General features: G+C 35.7%; 2 protein-coding genes across 5 annotated transcripts in view; one reads left to right on the forward strand and one right to left on the reverse strand.

The window, feature by feature from the left end:
- The first annotated feature begins 819 nt into the window (after window positions 1-819).
- On the forward strand, window positions 820-11,407 carry wdr41 (WD repeat domain 41). The gene is made up of 13 exons (XM_079898610.1): window positions 820-1,345; window positions 2,846-2,961; window positions 3,757-3,805; window positions 5,126-5,254; window positions 5,333-5,395; window positions 5,542-5,653; window positions 6,338-6,400; window positions 6,595-6,696; window positions 6,820-7,004; window positions 7,094-7,215; window positions 7,290-7,375; window positions 8,177-8,313; window positions 10,492-11,407. The coding sequence occupies exons 1-13, from the start codon at window positions 1,298-1,300 to the stop codon at window positions 10,630-10,632; spliced, it is 1,353 nt and encodes a 450-aa protein (XP_079754736.1). The 5' UTR covers window positions 820-1,297; the 3' UTR covers window positions 10,633-11,407.
- A 3,099-nt stretch (window positions 11,408-14,506) lies between these two features.
- pde8b (phosphodiesterase 8B) overlaps window positions 14,507-22,395 on the reverse strand; it is a 54,855-nt gene continuing 46,966 nt past the window's right edge. For all 4 annotated transcript variants that reach the window (XM_079898607.1, XM_079898606.1, XM_079898608.1 and 1 more), the window contains 7 exons: window positions 21,611-21,740; window positions 21,221-21,419; window positions 20,576-20,793; window positions 20,356-20,494; window positions 20,107-20,274; window positions 19,177-19,306; window positions 14,507-16,750 (listed from right to left, as the gene is read on the reverse strand). In XM_079898607.1, coding sequence (XP_079754733.1) covers window positions 16,641-16,750; window positions 19,177-19,306; window positions 20,107-20,274; window positions 20,356-20,494; window positions 20,576-20,793; window positions 21,221-21,419; window positions 21,611-21,740 — 1,094 coding nt within the window. In that variant the 3' untranslated portion in view covers window positions 14,507-16,640. The remainder of the gene's footprint in view (window positions 16,751-19,176; window positions 19,307-20,106; window positions 20,275-20,355; window positions 20,495-20,575; window positions 20,794-21,220; window positions 21,420-21,610; window positions 21,741-22,395) is intronic.

The raw sequence follows: 22,395 nt of genomic DNA on the forward strand, positions 1-22,395 counted from the left end.
CATCACTCTCACTCTTTAGAAGACCTGAGGCAGAATGTCGCCTGAGAGAAAGGCTTAGGCCTACTTTAATCAATTTACTTGATCATTCAGTAGGTGCGATACTGTAGCCAAATGCCATACTGTTGCCTTTATGCGTGTGAATAATACATTTGGGAAGAGATCATAGACATTTATGATCGAATATACTGAATTTAATCCCTGAAGCTGTGGATAACCTCGTTAGATTCTCAGTTCACAGGCGTGTACGGCCTCCACAACAGGGGTTTCGAGTTGGTTGGTTCATACTGCCATCTAGCGGTTTCGTGAAGAACCACAAGAACAGCTATATTTAAAATAATAATAATAATACAGGGCTAAAACATATTTAGGTTCAATTACCTGCCACAATTTTCTTACAGAAAAACATACACATAATATTGCAGATAATGTTTTGCTTTGTATATATAAACCAGTAATACATTTTAAAATACTACTACTACTACTAATACTACTAATAATAACAATAATAATAATATTGTTTACATAAAATGTTTTGTTTTTGTAATAAACAATAATATCAGCAATAAAATTCAAAATAATGCTGATGATTATTATGATGATAAAAATACAACAAATAATAATTTAAAGCATAATAAATGATCTACAGGAGTTTAGCTTGCAGGAAAAAAAACACATAAACACAATATCACAGATTGCTGCTTAATTTGTATTAAATTGAGACTGTTTAATCTAGTAACCAACTTAGTAGCAGCGAATGATCAAATGTAGACCTTTGGTGTTTTTCACTTCGAAAACACTGTGGGTCACGTGTGTCCCCTTGAAGCTTCCGTAGTCACATGAGTTCGCAGATTGTTTATAGTCAGAAGCTGATATGTGGCTGTCATAGATCAGGGACAAATCTGGTCGGAAATGCTCTCAGAGTGATAAAAGATGATTTTATATGAACGTTTCCGAACATCGACAGTGGTTTGACTCCTTTATCCGGTGTAACTGAAGTGTTTTTTTTTTTTTTATCGAAAGCAGAACCGGAGCAGAACTGACACACTGTATCAGACGCGTCCTGTCAATCAAAAATCGCTACAGTGTTTCGATGTGTCACAGTTGTAAATACATTCCAATAGAGATTCAGTTAACGCGACTGATTTGATGTTTTAATAAAGAGTATCAGCAGAACGCAGCGCGCGTCTCCGCTAGGAGGTTTCGCAATATGCTGAGACACTGATTTGTCTTATTATTTATTTGCATTCAAAATCCGTTCGTTTGCATGTATAATCAGCTGGCTTTTTAAAAGCCCAGCATGCTGCGATGGATTCTGGGGGGCCGAGAGGCGCAGGGGACAGTGGAGGTGAGTACAAGAACACACTATAAACCACAGATACAGTGGATATGGGTCATTCTGTGAAACTGCTGTCTGTTTCATTTCTCTTTAAGATTATATTACATAATGCCATTAAGTGTTTATAAAGTGCATTGTACCATCTATCAATATATGTAGAGATACAACTATACCAGGATTGACAGTTCAGACTTGCTAGTTACTTGCATACATAAAGTCCATAAAGTCATGCAAGATGTTTATTAAAACAACAACAATGTTTTTCATCAAATATCCGGTTTTTTTCAATGATGCAGATTACAAGCTATATATATATATATATATATATATATATATATATATATATATATATATATATATATATATAATATTACACATACAGTACCGGTCAAAAGTTTGTCTCATTAAGTTTCTTAATCTCCCCAAGGCTGAATTTATTTGATCAAAAATACAGTAAAAACAGTAATATTGTGAAATATTATTCACATTTAAATTAACTGGTTCCTGTTGTAATATATTTTAAAATGTAATTTAATCCTGTGATCAAAGCTGAATTTTCAGCATCATTACTCCAGTCTTCAGTGTCACATGATCTTTCAGAAATCATTCTAATATGCTGATTTGCTGCTCAAGAAACATTTCTTATTATTATCAATGTTGAAATCAGTTGTGCTGCTTAATATTTTGGTGGAAACTGTGATTTTTTTCTGCCTCTTTAATGAATAGAAAGTTCAAAAGAACAGCATTTATTATAAATATAACTGTTTATAATATTTATTCATTTCATACATTTCTTTACTGTCTTTTTAAATCAATTGAATGTGCCTTTGCTAAATAAAAGTATACATTTCTTATATATATATATATATATATATATATATATATATATATATATATATATAAAATCTTACTTACCCCAAACTTATTTATGTCTGTGTACCATGATTTTTTAAAAAAACAGCTAAAACTGTTTTCAACATTGATGATAATAAGAAATGCTCTTAGAATGAATTCTGAAGGATCATGTGACACTGAAGACTAAAATAATGGCTTTTGAAAATTCAGCTTTGCATCACAGAAATAAATGATATTTTAAAACATATTACAACAGAAACCAGTTAATTAAAATTTGAATAATATTTCACTTTTTACTGTATTTTTGATCATATAAATGCAACCTTGGTGAGACTACTTTCAAAAGCACTAAAAAACCTTAATGTTTCCAAACTTTTGACCAAAATGTGTTTTATTTAATAAGACAGCACAGGGTAAAGGTAAAAAAAAAAAGAAAAAGCTTTTATAAAAGTCCCAAAAACTCCAGTTTTGTAGCATAACTCATGCCCATTTTGTTGTCATTATTTACCAATAAGCAGAAGATAAGAAGCGAGTTTGTGTCCAGTTCTCTTAAAGACAGGCCGACGCAGTCCAGCAAACAGCAGTCATTTCAGCACATTCTGTGCTAGATTGAAGCAATGATTCGTTTGTCTATTATATTCTCTCCGTGGGCAGAAGAGCGCGGCGCTGTTCATTGGGGAGGAACAGCCCAAAAACTGTTTCACGGAGATGCAGGTGCTGAAAGGACACTTTGACATTGTTCGATTTCTGGTGCAGATTGATGACTTAAGGTGAGCAATCCTCTTCTTCTGCCCCTGACCAGTGATTGACAGCTAAGACCGAGTCAGATAATCTCCAAAAGCAAACTTACAGAGCGTGACAAGAGCTTAATCATCGCAGCTTCAGGGAGTTTGGTGTGTGTGCACTTCAACACACACTTGATGGTGTCCGTCGGCTCCGGGCCGGTCCGCATTAACCGCTTTTAAAAAGCTCATGTATATACAAACACACAGCGCAGGGCAGGGGTTATTTTTCTTGTGTGTGTGTGTGTGTGTGTGTGTGTGTGTGTTACGGCTGGCTGCTCCTGGTGATCTGGGTTCAGTAGGAGTGTTTCAGGTGAGGGCAGTGTGCAGAACGTCACTGATTGCTTTTAGAGTCCCGAGTCCTGTTTCTCTTCTCCAAAGCCTTTCATACTTCCTCCGTCTCATCCCTTTATCATAGTTTCATTCTCCTGTTCTTCCTGCAGACAATTCGTTTCTGAGCTCGAGAGGTCAAAGGTGACCACAGCATTTGTTAAGATCCAATCAGAAGAGAAGAACTGTCCTAGTGCATGCTCTTTATTTCAAGCAGGCGATGTTGGTTGCACTTTATTTTACAGTACTGTTTCACATGTACTTATTGTAGTAGTGACACTTACTGAGTAATAACTAGGGACTGACCCTGAACCTAACCTTAACACATGTAGTTCGTTACCTTACATTACATGATGTTTGATATAGTTTGTGCTTTACGGTTTGCTTTATTTAACCACTCAACTAGTCAGTGCAGATAAAGTACATGCCCTCTGTGTGTGTTGTGGTCGTCAGGTTTGCCTCTGCCGGAGATGATGGTCTGGTGCTGATCTGGAATGTTGAGGTGAGCAGAACTGAACTTCTGGAATATGCTAATCGTATGTTAATCGTATGTTAATGATATGTTAATGATATGGTAAATACATGAAATAGGTTAGAAGTCAGCCTGGTGCTGGTTGATTGTGTTTTGGCATTAATAGCATAAAAATAATATTAATAATAATACTGCCAATAATAAAACACTTTAATATTGGTACTAATAATAATTAGTGCTGTCAAATTGATTAATTGCGATTAATCACCTCTAACATAATATGTCTGTGCGTGCGTGCCACAGACATATAATATATATAAATAATATATATATATATATACAATAATAATATATATTATAGTAATATATATATATATATATATATATATATACACACACACATATATAATATAAATAAAATCTTTTATGTTAGATGTGATTAATCATGATTAATCGATTTGACAGCACTAATAATAATTTATTGTTATTAAAAAAGCCTAATTTTAAGACCTTTGCATTGTGATACCAAAGTTCTAAAAAGCCTTCTGTAATGAAAATTATTTTATTTTAAATATATATTATTTTATTTCATCTCTCTCTCACTCTCACTCTCTCTCTCTCTCTCTCTCTCTCTCTCTCTCTCTCTCTCTCTCTCTCTCTCTAAATATAAATAAATATATATGTGTATGTATGTTAGATGCTATTAATCGCATATAATTGATTTGACAGCACTCATTTGTGTGTGTGTATATATATATATATATATATTAGGGCTGTCAAACGATTAATCGCGATTAATCGCATCCAAAATAAAAGTTTGTGTTTACACAATATATGTGTGTGTATGGAGTATAATTATTTTCTATATATAAATACACACTCATGCATATATATTTAAGAAAAATGTGTTATTTATATATAAAATATTTATATATAATATAAATTATATATAATATAAATATATATACACAGTATATACATGCAAATTTTTCTTAAATATATACATGCATGTGTGTGTATTTATATATAGAAAATAATTATACACCGTACACACACATATATTATGTAAAAACAAACTTTTATTTTGGATGCGATTAATCGCGATTAATCGTTTGACAGCCCTAATATATATATATATCTTTTCCCAATATTGAGCTTGATGTATTCATATTTTGCAACAGTTTGTGGAGGGTGTTTTTCTTTGTTCACACTTGAATAAAATGAATAGAAATGTAAGTTTTAATTGTCCATTGTCATATTACTATATTATATTTACTCTCTGACCTCAAGCTCAATATAAGTGAAAAAAACAGCAGATTTTGTTTGTGTGTGTGTGTGTGTGTGTTTTAGACTGGTGATTGTTTGTTGGAGTTGCGCGGCCATACGCAGCAGATCACTGCGATGACATCATACACCATCATCAGAGGCGGAAACACACACACAGCGCTCATTACAGCATCATCAGACCGAACACTCAGTGTATCCTTTTACACACACGCGTGCTGCTGAAGTGAGTGTGTGTGTGTGTGTTGATGGTTGTCCTTAATTCTACAGCAGTTATGGGATCCAGATTCAGGAAACCGAGTGCAGAATATATCTGATCTCCAGTCCTCTGTGAAGGTACAGTACGTGAACCGTGTGTGTGGCCACCTTCCTGTTTCTGTGTGCAGATGGTTTGGATTGTGTGTGTAAACAGTTCTGTTCCTCTTTCAGTGTGTGTAGGTGGATTCTGTGTTTGCACACTGATTGATGTGTGTGTTTTTCAGTGTTTGCTGGTGTTGGATCGCTTGGACGTCTGGCTCTCGGGTGGAAATGAACTGTGTGTTTGGAACAGAGACTTTGAGCTGCAGTGTAAAACGGTTCATCACAGTGATGAAGGTACACACACACACACACACACACACGAATAATGTAAATATGAATAAAGTTCCCATAGAGCAAATTCAACACAGGAACTTCTGCCAAAGATCAGAAACTGTCTATAAAACACAATAGAATTGCCAAGATATTTGTTTTCAAACTACTTTCAAATGTCTCTTCTGCTCACCAAGGCTGCATTTTTAAAATCTAAAATACAGTAAAAACGCTAATATTGTTAAATATTATTACTGTTTAAAATAACTGTTTTCTATTTGATTAGATTTTAAAATGTAATTTATTCCTGTGATCAAAGCTGAATTTTCAGCATCATTCCTCCAGTCTTCAGTGTCACATGATCCTTCAGAAATCATTCTAATATGAGGATATGAGCTATGCTGCTTAATATTTTTATGAATATTTTATAAATAATAATATTTTTTAAAAATCATGAGATTCAGATTTTCAGGATTCTTTGATGAATAGAAAGATCTTTTGAATAGAAATATGAATAGAAATAGAATATAATTCTTTTGTAGCACTATAAATGTCTTTACTGTCAATTTTTATAAATTTAATGAATCCTTGCTGAATAAAAATAACTTCTTTAAAAGAAAAATCTTACTGACCCCAAACTTTTGAACCGTACATGTACAGTGTATTTAAATAAAATGATTTTAATACATTTTCTGCTTCATTCTGAAGGAATCTCAGCTATGCTGGAGCTACCGAAGAACTTCATTGCAGCTGCCATGGATAAAGAGATTGGTAACTGAAAAATCAGTTTTCAAGATGTTGAATACCTAAAAAAAAGAATGGTGCTTGTATTTTACAGTTTTAAAGTTCAGTTCAGTTTAAAAATGAGTAGTAGTAAAAACTTTTATTTTGTAACTTTAGCTATTTTTATCGTTAAGTTTGCTTGTAGTAAAATGAATGATTTTAAGTGATTTGTGATGTTTCAGTGATTTTTAAGTTGAACCTGTCTGGCTCAGACATTGTGGTCATGGCCATGCGTCATCTATCTGACCATCGGGACACCATCCATTCTCTCATCAACATCAACGGTGAGACATTTGATGGAAATCAATCCTATATTCATTCCCCATACACACATTAAGATAGTTTTGTTTCTGCTACCAGCTTGTGTTGAGTATTGTTGCGTTTAGTGATGCTATTGTTCATCTCAGACGGCTTGTTCGCGAGTGGCTCTCATATCGGTGAGCTCATCATCTGGGATTCAGTGGATTGGACGATCCAGGCTTATGAGCACATTGTGTGGGAGGAGCCAGCAGTAGACAGCCAATCAGAGGTCAGACTGACTCAACAGAAACCGATCGAGAAGTCCATTCGACACATGAGCTCAGACGGAGAGGTAAAGGAGCGTTTAGAAACTGGCATTCCATTATAAATCGAGAAAATGCATTTATGAGTGATGATTGTCTCATGTAAATGTTGCCTCAGTTTATAGTGGCAGCTGTAGGCAGTGGTCTGTATGTTTATAATGTGCCGATGAAGAGCGTGGTGGCGTACAGGAAGATCGCCCATGACTCCAATGTCTTGCACACCTTGCTGCAGAAGGACGGGTACGAAAGGCATCCGATACGTTCTCCAAAACATCTTTTGTGAAGCATTTGACTAAAGCAAAGTGTGTTTTTAGGCAGCTGATGTCGTGCTCTGAGGACGGCAGTGTGAGGATGTGGGAGTTACAGGACCTCCCCCTTCCTGCTGAACCCGCCTCCTCAGGTGAGCAGGACACGCCCCCTTTCACAGCTCAAGCATCCATCCGTTTGATCTTTTAAATGCCCTCTCACCCCTTTCCTCTTTCCATCACAACCCACATCCTTCCTTCCCTCTTTCTGAAACTGATCCAGATGTTCTCATGTCATCATTCATCTGGCCATCCTGTGCCGAGTGGTTCATGTGGTTCAGTCCAGCTGCTGTAAAATTATAAACCGAGAGGCGTCCTGAACGACCACCAATATTTAAATCGAACAGCTTTGATGTTCTTCAATTGCCCATAATTCAGTTGCTATTAATAATAAACTATGATAATAAATGTTATTATAATAACATAAGAAAAGATAGTATATAATGTTATACTATTTATAATTATTACTCAGGGATACTTGATTCTGATTGGCAGCAATTGTAATTTTGGGATAATGTCTAGATGACTATATCCCTCGCTTATATAACTTAAATATATCTTTAATATCATAATTATTTAGTTATAATGGTAACACTTTATCATAAGATTAGTTAACATGAACTAACAATGAACAATAGCATTTATTAAGTTTAGTTAATGTTAATTTCAACATTTACTAATATATTTTTTTTAATCAAAAGTTGTGAAGCTGTGAACTAACATGAACATGAATGTATTTATTAAATAACTTCAACAAAGTTTAATAAATGTCATTTTTTTCTAACAAATATGACTGAAAACAGAAGCTTGTAGGTTTCTTTTATGAATCATAGTGATTTTTCATCATGTATTTTTCGAGTGGTTCGGCCAGTTGAGATGTTTGCTCTCTCTTTCAGGGTTTTTTGGCATGTTTGGCACTTTTGGCCGGTCCAGTAAGCAGTCATGCCCTCCTGTCATGAAACTCCCAGAAGTCCCTGGTCTGCGCTCGCTGGAACTGAACGGTGATCTGATTGGTCACTCTGGAGCTGTGCAGGTACAGTACACATGTGGGTAAAGTGGCACGGGTGATTTTTCTTTGACTACTGGTATCGACCTAGTTTCACGATCTAGTTTTAGATGAAAGCTTTTGATTATGAGTGTAGAAACAGTGTCTTATTAGGAGTCATTGATCCTGGATGGAGCAGAGAATCGTTTTGACCTGCAGTTTAATTAAACTTTCTGACAGAGTGAAGGATGCGATCTACATACAAGTCAACTTTCGCATTGATCACCTGACATGTAGTCCGTTTCACCAGCACACCCATCACATTAGCATTATGTTATCAAGTCATATCGCATGTTTCAATAAACTTCAGCAAGTTTTATTATTTGCTTATCTTAAAGTGATTTAGGCATGCATATAAAACAAGAGGGATGAGTAATTGATGACTGTTCTTTTAAGGTATGTTCAATGTCTTATTACACATTCAAATCTGAGCTTGGCAGGATTTTTTTTAAAAACGTTATATATATATTTTACCTATAAACCCCTTCTCTGACTATGAAAATGTTAGTTTTGAGGCTAACTTACAGTAGCATTTTTAACCCTGAAACAGAAGCGTCAGAAGAGGATGAGAAGGGTGGAGGACAGGAAAACAGGCGAATTGAGACTTCATCTAATGACCTACACTTCTATTATTAGTTCTGTGTATAAAGTTTAAGAATGTTCTAGTTCCTGTAGCTGCTAGAGATTTGGCTCCAGCAATGCCAAGGTCACGGGTTCAACTCCCAGGGAACTCGCATAAAATGTTAAAAACCGATAAAATGTTTGCCTTGAATCTACTACGGCATCATATGAATGCTGACACTTTTAGTGTCACTTTTAGTAAGCTGGATTTCATGCACGTTGGGTAATTTTTTGTCGTTTTTTTTGTCTTTAGATTAAAATATCCTTTATTTTATTGTCATTTGTTTTAGGTCGGGTCAAGGATTTCTTACTTGGCTCTTGCTTTCCAGTACAAATACACTTTCTTAAATAAAGATATATTTACTTGAGAAGCAAAATGACTGAAAAATGGATCAAGATTAAGTGAGTTTATACTTAAAACAAGAACAAATATCTGCCAATAGGGTCCGAAAAATAATCTTGTTTTTCTTTTTTTTTCTGACCCCATTGGTTGTAGATGTTTGTTCTTGTTTAATCATTAACTCACTTCATTTGAATCAATTTGACAAAGTCATTTTGCTTCTCAAGTAAATTTCTTCATTTCAAATTTGAGATATTTGTACTGAAACAAGATAAAAATACTAAGATAATAATTTATCAACAAAAACATTTTAGTTGTGGTGAAATGTCAAACCAAATATTAAAACGTGCCAATTCTTTCTGCTTTAGTTATACTCACTGTAAGTTATGTGAAAACATAAGTATTTTACGAAGTGACGATTTTGTATGAATTACGACTTGATTCGTGTGGAAACTTCCGATTTTTACAAAGCACATATGCATGAAGGTCCAGCCTTAAACTTAACCATCAGTGGGAATATTGAAATCATATTGAATTCACCAATTAGCCACTAAAACACAAAATAGTGTGTTGGACAGAACTTATACAACCTGACGAATTTTTGTACCTTTAACCCAAAATATGCCACTCAGTTTATGGCTTATCTTAACGGCATTTAACTTACGAATAACAAAAATGGAACAAAAATGTATTTATCCACCTACTTTGTTTCCAACGCGGAAGCTATCTGTGAATGTGTGCAAGCCAGTGTTTATAACTATGACAATACATTCAGATAATATGGTAAGAAATACCAGTTTGCAATATCAAGCAGCATAACACAAGCTGTTTTGTAGGCTATTGCTAAAAATAACTGAAAGCGGAAGTCAGGCGGTCACTGTGATTTTGCCAAGACATGTTCCTGGATCAACATATTTTGTTGAGCTGGAAAAACTTTCCTATCCTAACCCATAAGTCACCCCTAACACTGATGTAGAAGCACATAACCCTGCTTTTAAACCTAAACTTGACAAAACTGTAAACCTGTCCCTCAAATCTGATTGGTTGATTGGAATGTTGATCCAGGAACACATTGCACTTGGTGAATCACGTTCACCGAAGCCAGAAACATTCAAGTTGCAAAAGGCAGCGCCCGCTCTTACGTTAAAAGTGACGTGGATACGTTATGCAACTAAAGGACTCATTTAATGTGGCTTGTGTTCCAGATGTTCCTGAGTTTTAAGGAGAAGGGTCTGGTCACCTGCTCCACGGATCACCTGCTCATCGTGTGGAAGGATGGAGAGATGCAGTCTCAACTCCGCAGTCTCGCCGTCTTCCAGAAACTGGAGGAAAACCAGGAACTGTGACCTAACCTGCAGACATTTCCCCCATCATCTTCAGGTCGTGTTTTAAACATGAACACCTTTCTTTGCCTTACTAACATCTGCATCACATCAGTGTTTTAACTTCAAATTGTTTCAGAATGATACAGTTGCTTACAATGTTGTGATTTTAATTTGTTGGTTTTATGAGTGGGTTTTATAAGTGTCTTATAGTAAACTTCTGTTGATTTGTATATATTGTGTGATTGATGCGAGTGTAATTTTAAAACTGATTTTTTTTAAAAGTGCAATGGTAACACTTTACAATAGTCTTAACATTAGTTAATGCATTAGCTAATATGAACTAACAATGAGCATGATCATTTTGTTACAGCATGTATAAACCTTTGTTAATGTTACTTTATACAGTTGTTCATGTTAGTTCACAGTGATGCATACAACTTTTGATTTGAATGTATTAGTATATGTTGAAATGACCAATATATATATGTAGATATTGCTCATTTTTGGCTGATGTTAACTAATCTGGTTAAATGAAACCAAAATAGTGATTTTGAATACCTCTTGAATGTATGCTTCTGTATTTCTGACGAAAGTGCAGTTGATTAAAGCTTTGTGTCCATGTAAAATCAGATCACAAACATGTTATTGCAAATTTTTATTTTTGTGTGTGTGTCACAAACACAATGGTTTCAGAGTTGGAGTGAAATCTCGAAACGACAGCAGATGTAGAGACAGAATCAAACAGAAACAAAGCAAACAGACGTTTTATGCATTTCTTTTGTACAACTGACAATACAAAAAACAAAAAAAATCCTTCGACAAAGCAACCTGTTGAATGACATGTGACCACTTTTACTTTTAGTGATCGATTTGTTCAATAAAAAATAGTTAATATACATTTGCGCAAGAAAAATGCTAGTGTGCATTCCCAGTACTTCAAAAATACAGTAATTGGCACAGAATCTGCACTCATCGATACAGTTCACGCTCGCTAATCGACCAGGCTGCGTCTCATCCGGTTCTCAGAGCAAGACCCGCCCCTGGCTATGATGTCACTGTGAGGTCATAATGGTGTGCCAATAAGAGAGCCCTTTGATTGTGAGGGTGAAGTGTGAAGGATGAGACTTTGGAAAGATTCACAACAACGTTCAATATATGACCGTGGACTAATCCGTCATGAATTATTTCACCTTTTTTTAATACTTTAGGTAGTTAGGTAAAGTTAGTAAGGTAGTAAAGTATGCTGTACTGACAGTAGCTATGTTTCCATCCAGTTGTAAATTTAACATGCGCAAAACTGGAATATCGCATAAAACAGCACCGTTTCCATCCCATGTGTTCAAGAGAACAAAATTGGCGCAAAAAAAAAACAAAAGTAATAAAAATGGAAGCTGTTACAATCAGGGAAGCCACTGTGGCATAAATGACGCACACAACGCAATAAAAGCTGTCATGATATCTTTCGTTCACATGCTGTTTTTTGGGAACGCAATCATGTGAGATCCTTCTGAGAGGGAATTAAACCAAATCATTCGGATGACAGGATGGCGTTTCAGAACGACCAAACCAACATTTGAGTTGCTGTGCGATGCAATTGGTCCACTGGTTATTTCAGTTATCCAATCACATCATCTGTTGAAGCAAAGTCACGTGAGTTTGTTGTTGCACATCGAAGGATTTATTTGGTAAATTTGTTTCCATCATAGTTTATGCACACGTCATCTTATTGGATACAAATGTACCCACCTCAATTGAGTATTTTATGCAAATTTTAAGAATTTTTATGCATAAAAAATAGGTGGATGGAAACACAGCTAGTTAGTGATAATGGACGGAGCATGAGCGCTTCCCATGAGCCTGAGCGTTGAGATTCTCTGAATCTGAAGTAAGACGCAGCTAAAATTAAAAATTAGCCTTTTGGGTGAACCTATAACATAACAGTAACCATCTCTAATTAAAGAAATATTTAGGCTCAAGTTCATCATATTGACCTCAAAGCTAAAATAATTGTGACTGCAAAAATTACATCAGTAATGCTTAAATAGGAGTTCATCCACCTTAGAAATTAGTTCCAGCTTTAAAATCATAACGTTAATATTACAACAATAATATTATAAATTATATATATATATTTTTTTTTTCATAAATATGAGCTTTATGTTTCTGATTTTAAACCCTCTGGAACTTTTAAGTACACTACTGTAACTGCGATATTTGCTTTGCTTTTTAAAAATAAAAGAAGATAAAAAAAAAAAAAATGTACAGAGGGATGAGTCAAAATGATTTTCTATTGTGTTCGAAGTTATGCCCCCAAATATTGATAAATCTTGTACTGTTTCTTTACGCACATCATCACTAAACACTGAACAACAAAGCCACCAGTAACTAAATGATCCAACAACCTCCGGAACAACTAATAATCCTCATGTTTATATCACAATGGACTTCTGAAAAGAAACAATCACATGGTCACGTCATATTTTAAATCTGCTGTAGAATCTCATCATCAGTGTTGCGTGAATGAGGACCGGTTTAACCCACCACGTGTCTATAACGGAGATTAAGGCATCAGCTTCAGTTTGCTCTCTACACTACATTAATATCTTTAAAAGAGTCCATATAAATTCATAGTCAAAACATCTGACTTTCCCTGGTTACGTTGTGTACTTCAAATTACCTATAAAGCCTGAGTGTGACAATGCAATGAAATGTTTTGTTACTGAGCAGGATAATGCAGGTCTACAGAAGACAGGAAGAGAGAGGATGAGCGGGGTGGAGGACAGGAAAAGAGGGAATAGACACATCATCTTCTGACCTACACTTCCACTATTAGTTCTAGTATGTTCTATGGCTTATCTCTGTCGGCTCCAGACCCAGAATCAGACCAGATCAAGACTCGACTGAGAATCTCCACTGGAATTTCCAGTGCAAATTTCATTTTAACCATGTCATTTGATTTCGCACCACAGGATCAAAACGGATCAAATTTACCATTACACAATAAATTAAAGCATGTCCTGTCCGTAAATGGGGCACATTTGTGTACTCTACCAGTCAAAAGTTTGGACACACCTACTTATTCTTAATTTTTACAATTTAAAAGAATGTTTTTCAAGTGTGTCCAACTGGTAGTGTCATGAGGAACTTTGTTTGTTGTACTTTCCTTGATTACTGATCATAAGGACTTTAGGTAACGTGATTAAACAGCTATAAAAAAAATGAACACAAATTTTTTTCCTAAGAAATAAACAAACACAAGCTCAATGATACTTGTTAATTTATAGTTATGTGAAATGCAACTACGTAACACTATCAATAGAGTTAAAATTATAGTCCAAGTTGTTCCCTATTTGAATTTCTTTCTTCTGCTGAACACAAAATATATTTTGAAGAATGTGTGTAACGAACAGTTGATAGTCCCCATTGAAAATATATACTATGGAAGTCAATGGGGTTCATCAACTGTTCTGGTTACACACATTTTTCAAAATATAGTTTGTGTTCAGCAGAAGAAGGAAATTCATACAGGTTTGGAACAGCTTGAGGTTTTTTGGTGGTGAACTATCCCTTTATATAATGCATATAGTTCTTTAGATTTACCACTAGATGGTGACAAGAGCATCCGCCATAATTTGTACTGCAGCATTTGTATCTGTAGAGCTCAAAAAAAAAAAAAAAAAAAAATGGCATGCATATATAGTATATTATAAAATAATTCTTAATGCATTTATATAATAAATCAGTTCTTGTACAAAATTGTGACCACAGTTGTAGCTTTAAAAAACACAATGCCTTTAAAATTCATAAATCATTACCAAATTTCATGTTAAATCATTGTGTATACCAGTGGTTACACTGAAACACTTTACACATACAAACTTTTTTTTTTTTTTTTGGAAAAAATAATCCCTGACATTATCTGGTAAAAAATATTGTCTGAATCAAAAGTAATGCTTTAAAAATGTTAATATTGGCCAAAACCCACTGATATAGCATGCATTAAGAATTATACTTTATATAATACATTACATATAGAGGCTTCAAAAGTGCTACCAAAACCACTGTTCTACCCTTATGACCACATTAAAGCAACAAGAAAAAAGGGAGGGAAACAGATAGAATCAGGAAGGATGAGAGAACAGGAAAGAGGAAAATCAAAACCCTGCGAGCTGCTGAATGTGCACCACATGCCTTTAACTGCACAATGCTTAAAAACACAGTCACTGAGATGCACTGCCAACCGAAGAACAACAAAAACAGCTGCTGCCATCTTACAAGGGCATCGCAGAACCAGACCCGTTTATGTCATTATGATGTCATCGCACTCGTGCTGGTGACTTCTAGAACGGTCGCTGTGAAGTCATCGTAAAGATGAAGCTCCTTTCCAACCGCGTCTACACAATGTATTAAGAGTAAAAGGCTGAACGTCAACCGAGTTATAAACATTTCACAACTTCTTACTAAGCCTGTCTGCGAGCCAACGCAATTCAGCTACGCGTCCAACTGTAATCCGGAAAGTGCCCAGATAACAAATGACACTAACAGTTACACTAAAAAAAAAACAATCGGTCAGTGTGACACATTTCAAGAAATCTAAAATTGTTCTTTTTTTTTCAGTCGCAACGGCTTCAGCCAAACATCTGTTTAAAACTCATCATCGTGTTTGATTATAAACGTACTTTGGCACTGGATGCTTTTTGGCCTACAAAAGGTGAACGTTTGAAGCTTGTCGGCGATGTGTGTCTATGGTAAAAGCAGAACCGAGATTACGAACGCGATATACAGCTGAGCTCATTTTGTAAATAAATAATACTTAAAAATGGTGTAACACTAATAATACGTGCGAGTTCTCCAGTCAGCATGAGCAAAATGTCAATGTGTCAGTGGTCTCGTTATGAGGCTGTGCTGGAGTTTAGGTTTACACACAGATTAGGGAATGTTGCATCCGTACGGACCATTGCGTGAAGTAGGAATGTTGACTGCCATGTGTAAAATGTAAAATGTTCTCATATGCTTCATATTTATCACTAAGCACATCATAACATACACACACTCGTTCTCTCGCTCACACACACACACGCATCATCAAGCTTCACGTTATTACAGTATGTGTCTGGATATACAGTGTTTCTGAGAAATATATTCTTTGTTATTATTGGCTATTTATATCAAAATTATTGATTATTACACACCAGTCCTTGGAGTCTGAGAAAGGCTTGAGTCGTTCTGATACAGAAAATGCTGGAATAATGATAGCCCGCAGCAGGCTGATCCGTTGCAGTTTTTACATTCTCACACACTGAATCGTGTTCAGTGCTGATCAATACCAAATTCATTGTCCGAATACAAGCAAGTCTTCAGTTCTTCCGGTTTGGCAACTTGACATTTGCTTCTCTCGACAATATTCTGTCAAAATATTCCATCTGCATTGAATTTGATCAAATTAATAAGGGGGAACATGTGGTAGGACTGAAGGGAGTGCCCCATGGCTCTCTACTGGGTCCTTTGTGGTTTCCAAAGTAGTTTAGTCCCACTGACACAGTTTTCCTCCTTATAACTGCTTCAGAGTCCAAATAAAGCCCTTTTGGCATTTGGATCTATATCTGTAAATATTATATGTGCATGTGTATAGTTACAGACCTCTCTGAGCATACACATTTCAGTCCCAGTGTACATCCCATAGTTTAGCGCATATAGTATATACAGTCCTCTGCTGGACTAAGATCAGTCTTTATCTTCTTGCGTCAGACATTAAAAAATGCCATTAAAAATAGCTGAAAGAACACAGAGGATAAAAAAAAGAGAAGTGAAGAAAGTAAAAAGATGCTGGAAGAGGACTGTATGCTGATAAAGTGCATTCATTTTGTCGTTTGTTTGTGTTTTACCCTTGTTACCGGGCGATTGTCGCTAGGGGTGGAGCGTCGTAGGGAAAACAGGGCTGTTTCAGTGGATGGAATCTTTGAGGCCCGGCAGAGATGCTACATTCAACCTCTGACCTTTGACCTCGAGGGTAAGGGAGTCATGAGGGTTCACGGAGGAGGTGGAGGCCGCAGGCTTTTACATTTCATCTCATCCAAGTTCTTCCAGTATTTGTAGTTCTCCGCCAAATGCTCCATCAGACCTGGCAAACTGGCAAATGCTTGAGAGAGAGAGAGAGAGAGAGAGAGAGAGAGAGAGAGAGAAAATTAGGTCTGGGCAGTTAACAATAGTTGACAGCCTGATAACTGTAATTAATTTTTTTGAAAAATGTATCCTTTTATTCAGCTTGCATTAAAATGACAGTAAAGACATGGTACAGAATATTTATATTTCAAAGATATGCTGTTCTTTTGAAGTTTCCATTCTTTAAAGAATCCTGAAAAAATTAAGGTTTTCACAAAAAAATATTATTCAAAACAAATGGTTTTAACATTGATAATAATAAGACATTTTTCTTGAGCATCAGTTCATCATATTAGAATGATTTCTAAAGGATCACGTGACACTGAAGACTGGAGGAATGATGCTGAAAATTCAGCTTTGCATCAAAGGAATAAATTACATTTTAAAATGTATTAAAATAGAGTATTTTTGATCAAATAAATGCAGCCTTGGTGAGGATAAGAGTCTTTTTTCATAACAGTAAGCAAACGTTGTTGATTCTAATGTTTTTCTTTCTCCTCATATTACCATCTGTTCCGTTGCATTGGTTTCTGGCAGACGGACTACAGACGGTAGACTGTGCATGTTTTTGTTTGCATGAGTGTAAATATGGCAATTTGTATGTTCACACATATGGACGCACTTTCAGATACTCCCGAGTCTTGTTTTCAGTGCCCCCCCGCTGAATCTGTCAAACACACACACACACACACACACACACACACACACACACACACACACACACACACACACACACACACACACACACACACACACACACAGCTCCTCTATGATAAATTGACCTGATCGTGACCTTGGGAACTAAATCTGCGGAGAGCTCAAGAGATTCTGCTTCACTGCATCCTGACCCCAGACTACGGAAATCAAAGAAACACACACAGATGCACATTCTTTCTCTCTCTCTCTCTCTCTCTCTCTCTCTCTCTCTCTCTCTCTCTCTCTCTCTCTTTCTCACACACACACACACACACACACACACACACACACACACACACACACACACACACACACACACACACACACACACACACACACACAGTCACCCCTGTCCCTCTCCACGATTTTTAAAGTTTCCGTGACATCACGGCTGTTGCGTGTTGACAGTACGCAGGTTTATTCTCTGGAGTTCAGCTCAGTGGGAAACGCTGAACCTAAAGTTTCCAAAACTCACCACCACAATCATCTCAACCTCTGGATAACATTATCACAACCTTTCAGCAACCATCTAATAGACCCTCGTGCTTCACCCCTCCGGTCCAACATCTTCTGCTGCTAATGGACCATTTCATCTCTTTTAGGAGAACCAGATGAGTCAAAAGATGCCTGGGAAAGTATTCTCTCTCTCTCTCTCTCTCTCTCTCTCTCTCTCTCTCTCTCTCTCTCTCTCTCTCTCTCTCTCTCTCTCTCTCTCTCTCTCTCTCTCTCTCACACAAACATACTGTACATAATGCTTCCATAATATTTTGTACCAGAATGATAATTTTCTACTCAATATTTGGTGAATTTTCCCCATATTTGTAGAGCCTGGATTTTTTCATAGAGCTGAGTAAAATATTTATGTTGTATGCACAAAGGAAATATAAAATTCATCACAAACAGTTCAAATAAATCACAGTGATCTTAAGGCAAGATCTATTAGACCAGTTGAAGATCATTTCTGGCAACATGTTTTTAGTCACTAAAAAATGTACAATAAAGAAACAACAACCTTGAGTGGGATTTTACCAGTCTTGTGTAAACTATACAGTATGAAGATCAACATTGCTGTTTATTTAAGTCTATGTACATATGAATAAAAATGACTATTTTCTTTCTTGTGTTCAGAATTCAGTGATTTTTGTTGTTGTTGCTTTTTTACTGTATTTTAGTTGGACAACATTTCTAATCTTTCAATCTTGGCAACTGTGGCTGTGAGGAAGGTTTATTACAGTTATAAAAAAAAATAAACATAATAAAACAAACATGAACTGAAATAAAATATAAAATCCTGTAAAAGTATATTACTTAAGCTAGTTGCCAAGGAAACATTTTTTCTTTTCATTTAGTTTACCTTGATATATTAAAACAACTAAAACTGAAATGAAAATTGATGAAAACAATATAGTCATTAAAAAAAATGAATAAAAATGACAAAAACACAGCAAAATTATTAAAACTTAAACTAAAGTTAAAATGAAAGTGAAAAAATAAAAAAAAATAAAAAATAATTCAACTATAAGAGTATGTCTGTTATACTAAAATAACACTACTATGAGGTTGAAAGCAAATTTCAAAGCAAAATACATACATTTTGAGATAAATATCAAAATAATGTCAAAATTTTGATCTATGTGGCACAACCCTAATTGCTAGAATGGGCAGAAATCACCAATGTATTGCGCATGTGAGTATGTGTATACTTACCATCCCAGGCATCAAACATGTCCGTGATGAAATAGTCGATAAATGAGATCTGGGATTTAGGAATGCTGCAGGTATTCCGGTCAAACACTGGCATGACAACCGGCAAACCTTGTCTTTTCTCCTCATCAGTCTAGGGACAGAGGGAGATTCCAAACACAGAAAGCAAACGATTAGAGAGTGGAGACATGTTATTGTAAAAAAAAAAAAAAAAAAAAAAAATGGTACTGTACAAATACTTATACAAATATATGCTGTATATATACACAAAAAAGTTTTTTTAATATGTAAAAAGAGATTAATTTTTTTTTTGAAATGTGCTCACCAAGGCTGCATTGATTTGATCAAAAATAGAGTAAAACAGTAATGTTATTACAATGTAACAGTAATATTATTACAATTTAAAACAACTGTTTTCTATATGAATACATTTATTCCTATAATGCCAAACTTTTCATTCATCAAAGAATCCTGAAAAGAAAAAAAACACTATTATGCAGCACAAATGTTTTCAACATTGATAATAATTTCTTGAGCAGCAAATCAGCATATTAGAATGATTTCTAAGGATCATGTGACACTGAAGACTAAGAGTAATAATGCTGAAAATACAGTAAAAAACAAACAAACAAAAAAACACAGCATTAATTTGAAATAGAAACAAAGCAAACAAAGAGACAAACGTCTGAAAGGTATTGTATAAATATAGATTTTTTCACCTTCATTTTTATCAAAATGCAGTAACATCTTAACACTTCTCATGGTCCAATCAAATCCCGATGAATAAAATCAAGTCTTGCCCTACATTATTTACTACTGAATACTCAGAAGTTACCATTTAAATTGGATGTACATTGTGTTATGAAAGTTAAACGACAACATACAATTCGACATTGTAAGCATGTGCATGAGCATGTGACTGACTGTGTTTACCTGAGCAAAGTACTCCTCTGAAATGCGACCAGCCCATTCGATGCAGTTCTCCAGAGGTCTGCAGGGATTGGCCACATCGGCACATTTAATCAGCATCCGTTTAATTAACAGACGATTCTCAGGAGAGTTGCGAATACTGGCCTGTCCCTCACAATCACTGCCTTCACTCTGTTTCACATGCAGATCAGCAGCGGTTAGATTTCACTCTTACATATGTACAGTATGGAAACACAGTAACGTGTGTCTTACATTGGAGCTCGTCTCCTCAATGGCACTCATGGGTTTGTTGATGCTGTTTACGAACTTATTGACGTGTTCAAAGTGTCGAGTCATTTCTGTTGCCAACACCATGTCAATTATGGCTTGCCGTAGGGTCCGAAACTGAGTCCTGAATATTGAGAGTTTGAGAGAGTTTAGTACTGGACCAATGTGAGTCATGTAAAATGTATGATTAAGCAGACACTGATACCTTTCCATGTTTTTGAAGATGTTGCACTTGCTGTCTCGTACAGTAAGCTGGAATGCGAGAGCGGCGTGGTGACTCTCCAGGACGGCTGTGTCGTTGTACAGAATCGCCAGCTCACTCCCCGCATTGCACAGGAATGAGTTGGTACGGCCCGGGTGATCAACATCATGGACCGTGGCTGCCAATAGCGCTGCAACTTCATCTAACTGGTCAAGACTGCCCTGCAAGCACAGCAGAGACACCGTTGGTGTAGGCAAGGTCCAAAAGTAACCCCACATCTTTTAGGTTGACTGACTGATTAATCACTCTGATATTAACAGCATCAGTCAATAACTGTGGAAACTTAACTTGCTTCGTCAATTAATAATGCACAATTTCGGTTTCAAATATCTTAGAGTGAATTTCGAATAACTATTAAGATTTAATTAAAATGAAATATTAAAAATGAATGTTAAATATTAATATTGAAATTATTATTTTAATTTTTAGCACTTGTATTCGAATAATCAATTAATATAATTTTTTGTATAGCCAGAATATTTTAAACTAACGTGTGAAAAGGCTAAGGCACTTCTTTGACCTTACCTTTAACCAAAGTATAAATTGAGACATTTCTGTTTCTGTATTCTGATTGGTTGCCAGGGTTACCTTGACTCGGTCCTTGCGCAGGAAGTAGGCTGTGGCGTGCAGAACGTCTGCAGCGTGTGTAGAATTGTGGTAGGAGTTGGAGGCGTGGTAATTAGCCTCGATCACCTGCAGCCACGAACGCAATGTGGCCTCTGTGCAGTTCAGGAACTCACACACGCCAAAAGCAGAGAAGATCTTCAGACCCAGGTATGAGAGCGGCCTGCGTTCACACACACACACACACACACACACACACACACACACACACACACACACACACACACACACACACACACACACACACACACACACACACACACACACACACACAATAGTACTCAGAACTTTTCCCATCAAAAATAAAGTTTTACACCACGAAGTGAACAGAATAATGATCTAAATTTATGGTACCTCTTGTGTGTAGCTGCTTCCAGCTCCAGGATATTGAATTCCCAGCATTCCTCCTCATTGAGCAGCTCTGCGATGGATGGCGGGATGTCGTTTAACGGCACAGGTACTGCCAGCTGACTCTGACTCATATCTGAGGGGGTCAAAGGTTCAGGGTCAAGATGGAATATGGCAGAAAGAAACAAAAACAATTCAGACACCCAAATTATCATCAATCAAAAATGTACAACAAACACCCAAAGTGGAATTGTACATGTCTTGAGTAAAACAGACATTTAACATTAATTTGTAATACTTAATAGTAATACCTTAATATACAGTAAAAATTCTCTTTAAAATATTTGAGTATATTGTGAATAAATATTAAGATATTACTATTAAATAATAAGCATTATAATTTACATTTCAACACTTTTATGTATTTTAAAATATATATTTTTTGTATATCAAATAATATAAGCTTTCATTTTCTTTGTTTCGACATTTCCTAGCCATTTTCTGCATAATCTAATTGTAATTAATAATGTTTAAGTGAATATTATATCCTATGATGCCATATAATACATAATAAGTATGATCCTATATTGTTTGATATCATTTGAAATGTCTCAGTGCGGCTGGTACAAAGGTCCCATTCCCACAGAAGTAAACCAAAAGCTAATAAATGCTTTAAGAGTTTAGAGATATTTAACTTACTGTGGTGGGTGTGCTCTAAAGCAAATTTCCTTCTGTCCTCAGTAAGGTGTAAACTACCCAGGTCTGGAGACTTGAGTAATGCAAATTCCCAT

Source organism: Squalius cephalus (assembly GCF_949319135.1).
Source record: "Squalius cephalus genome assembly, chromosome: 17".
Classification (NCBI taxonomy): Eukaryota; Metazoa; Chordata; class Actinopteri; order Cypriniformes; family Leuciscidae; genus Squalius; species Squalius cephalus.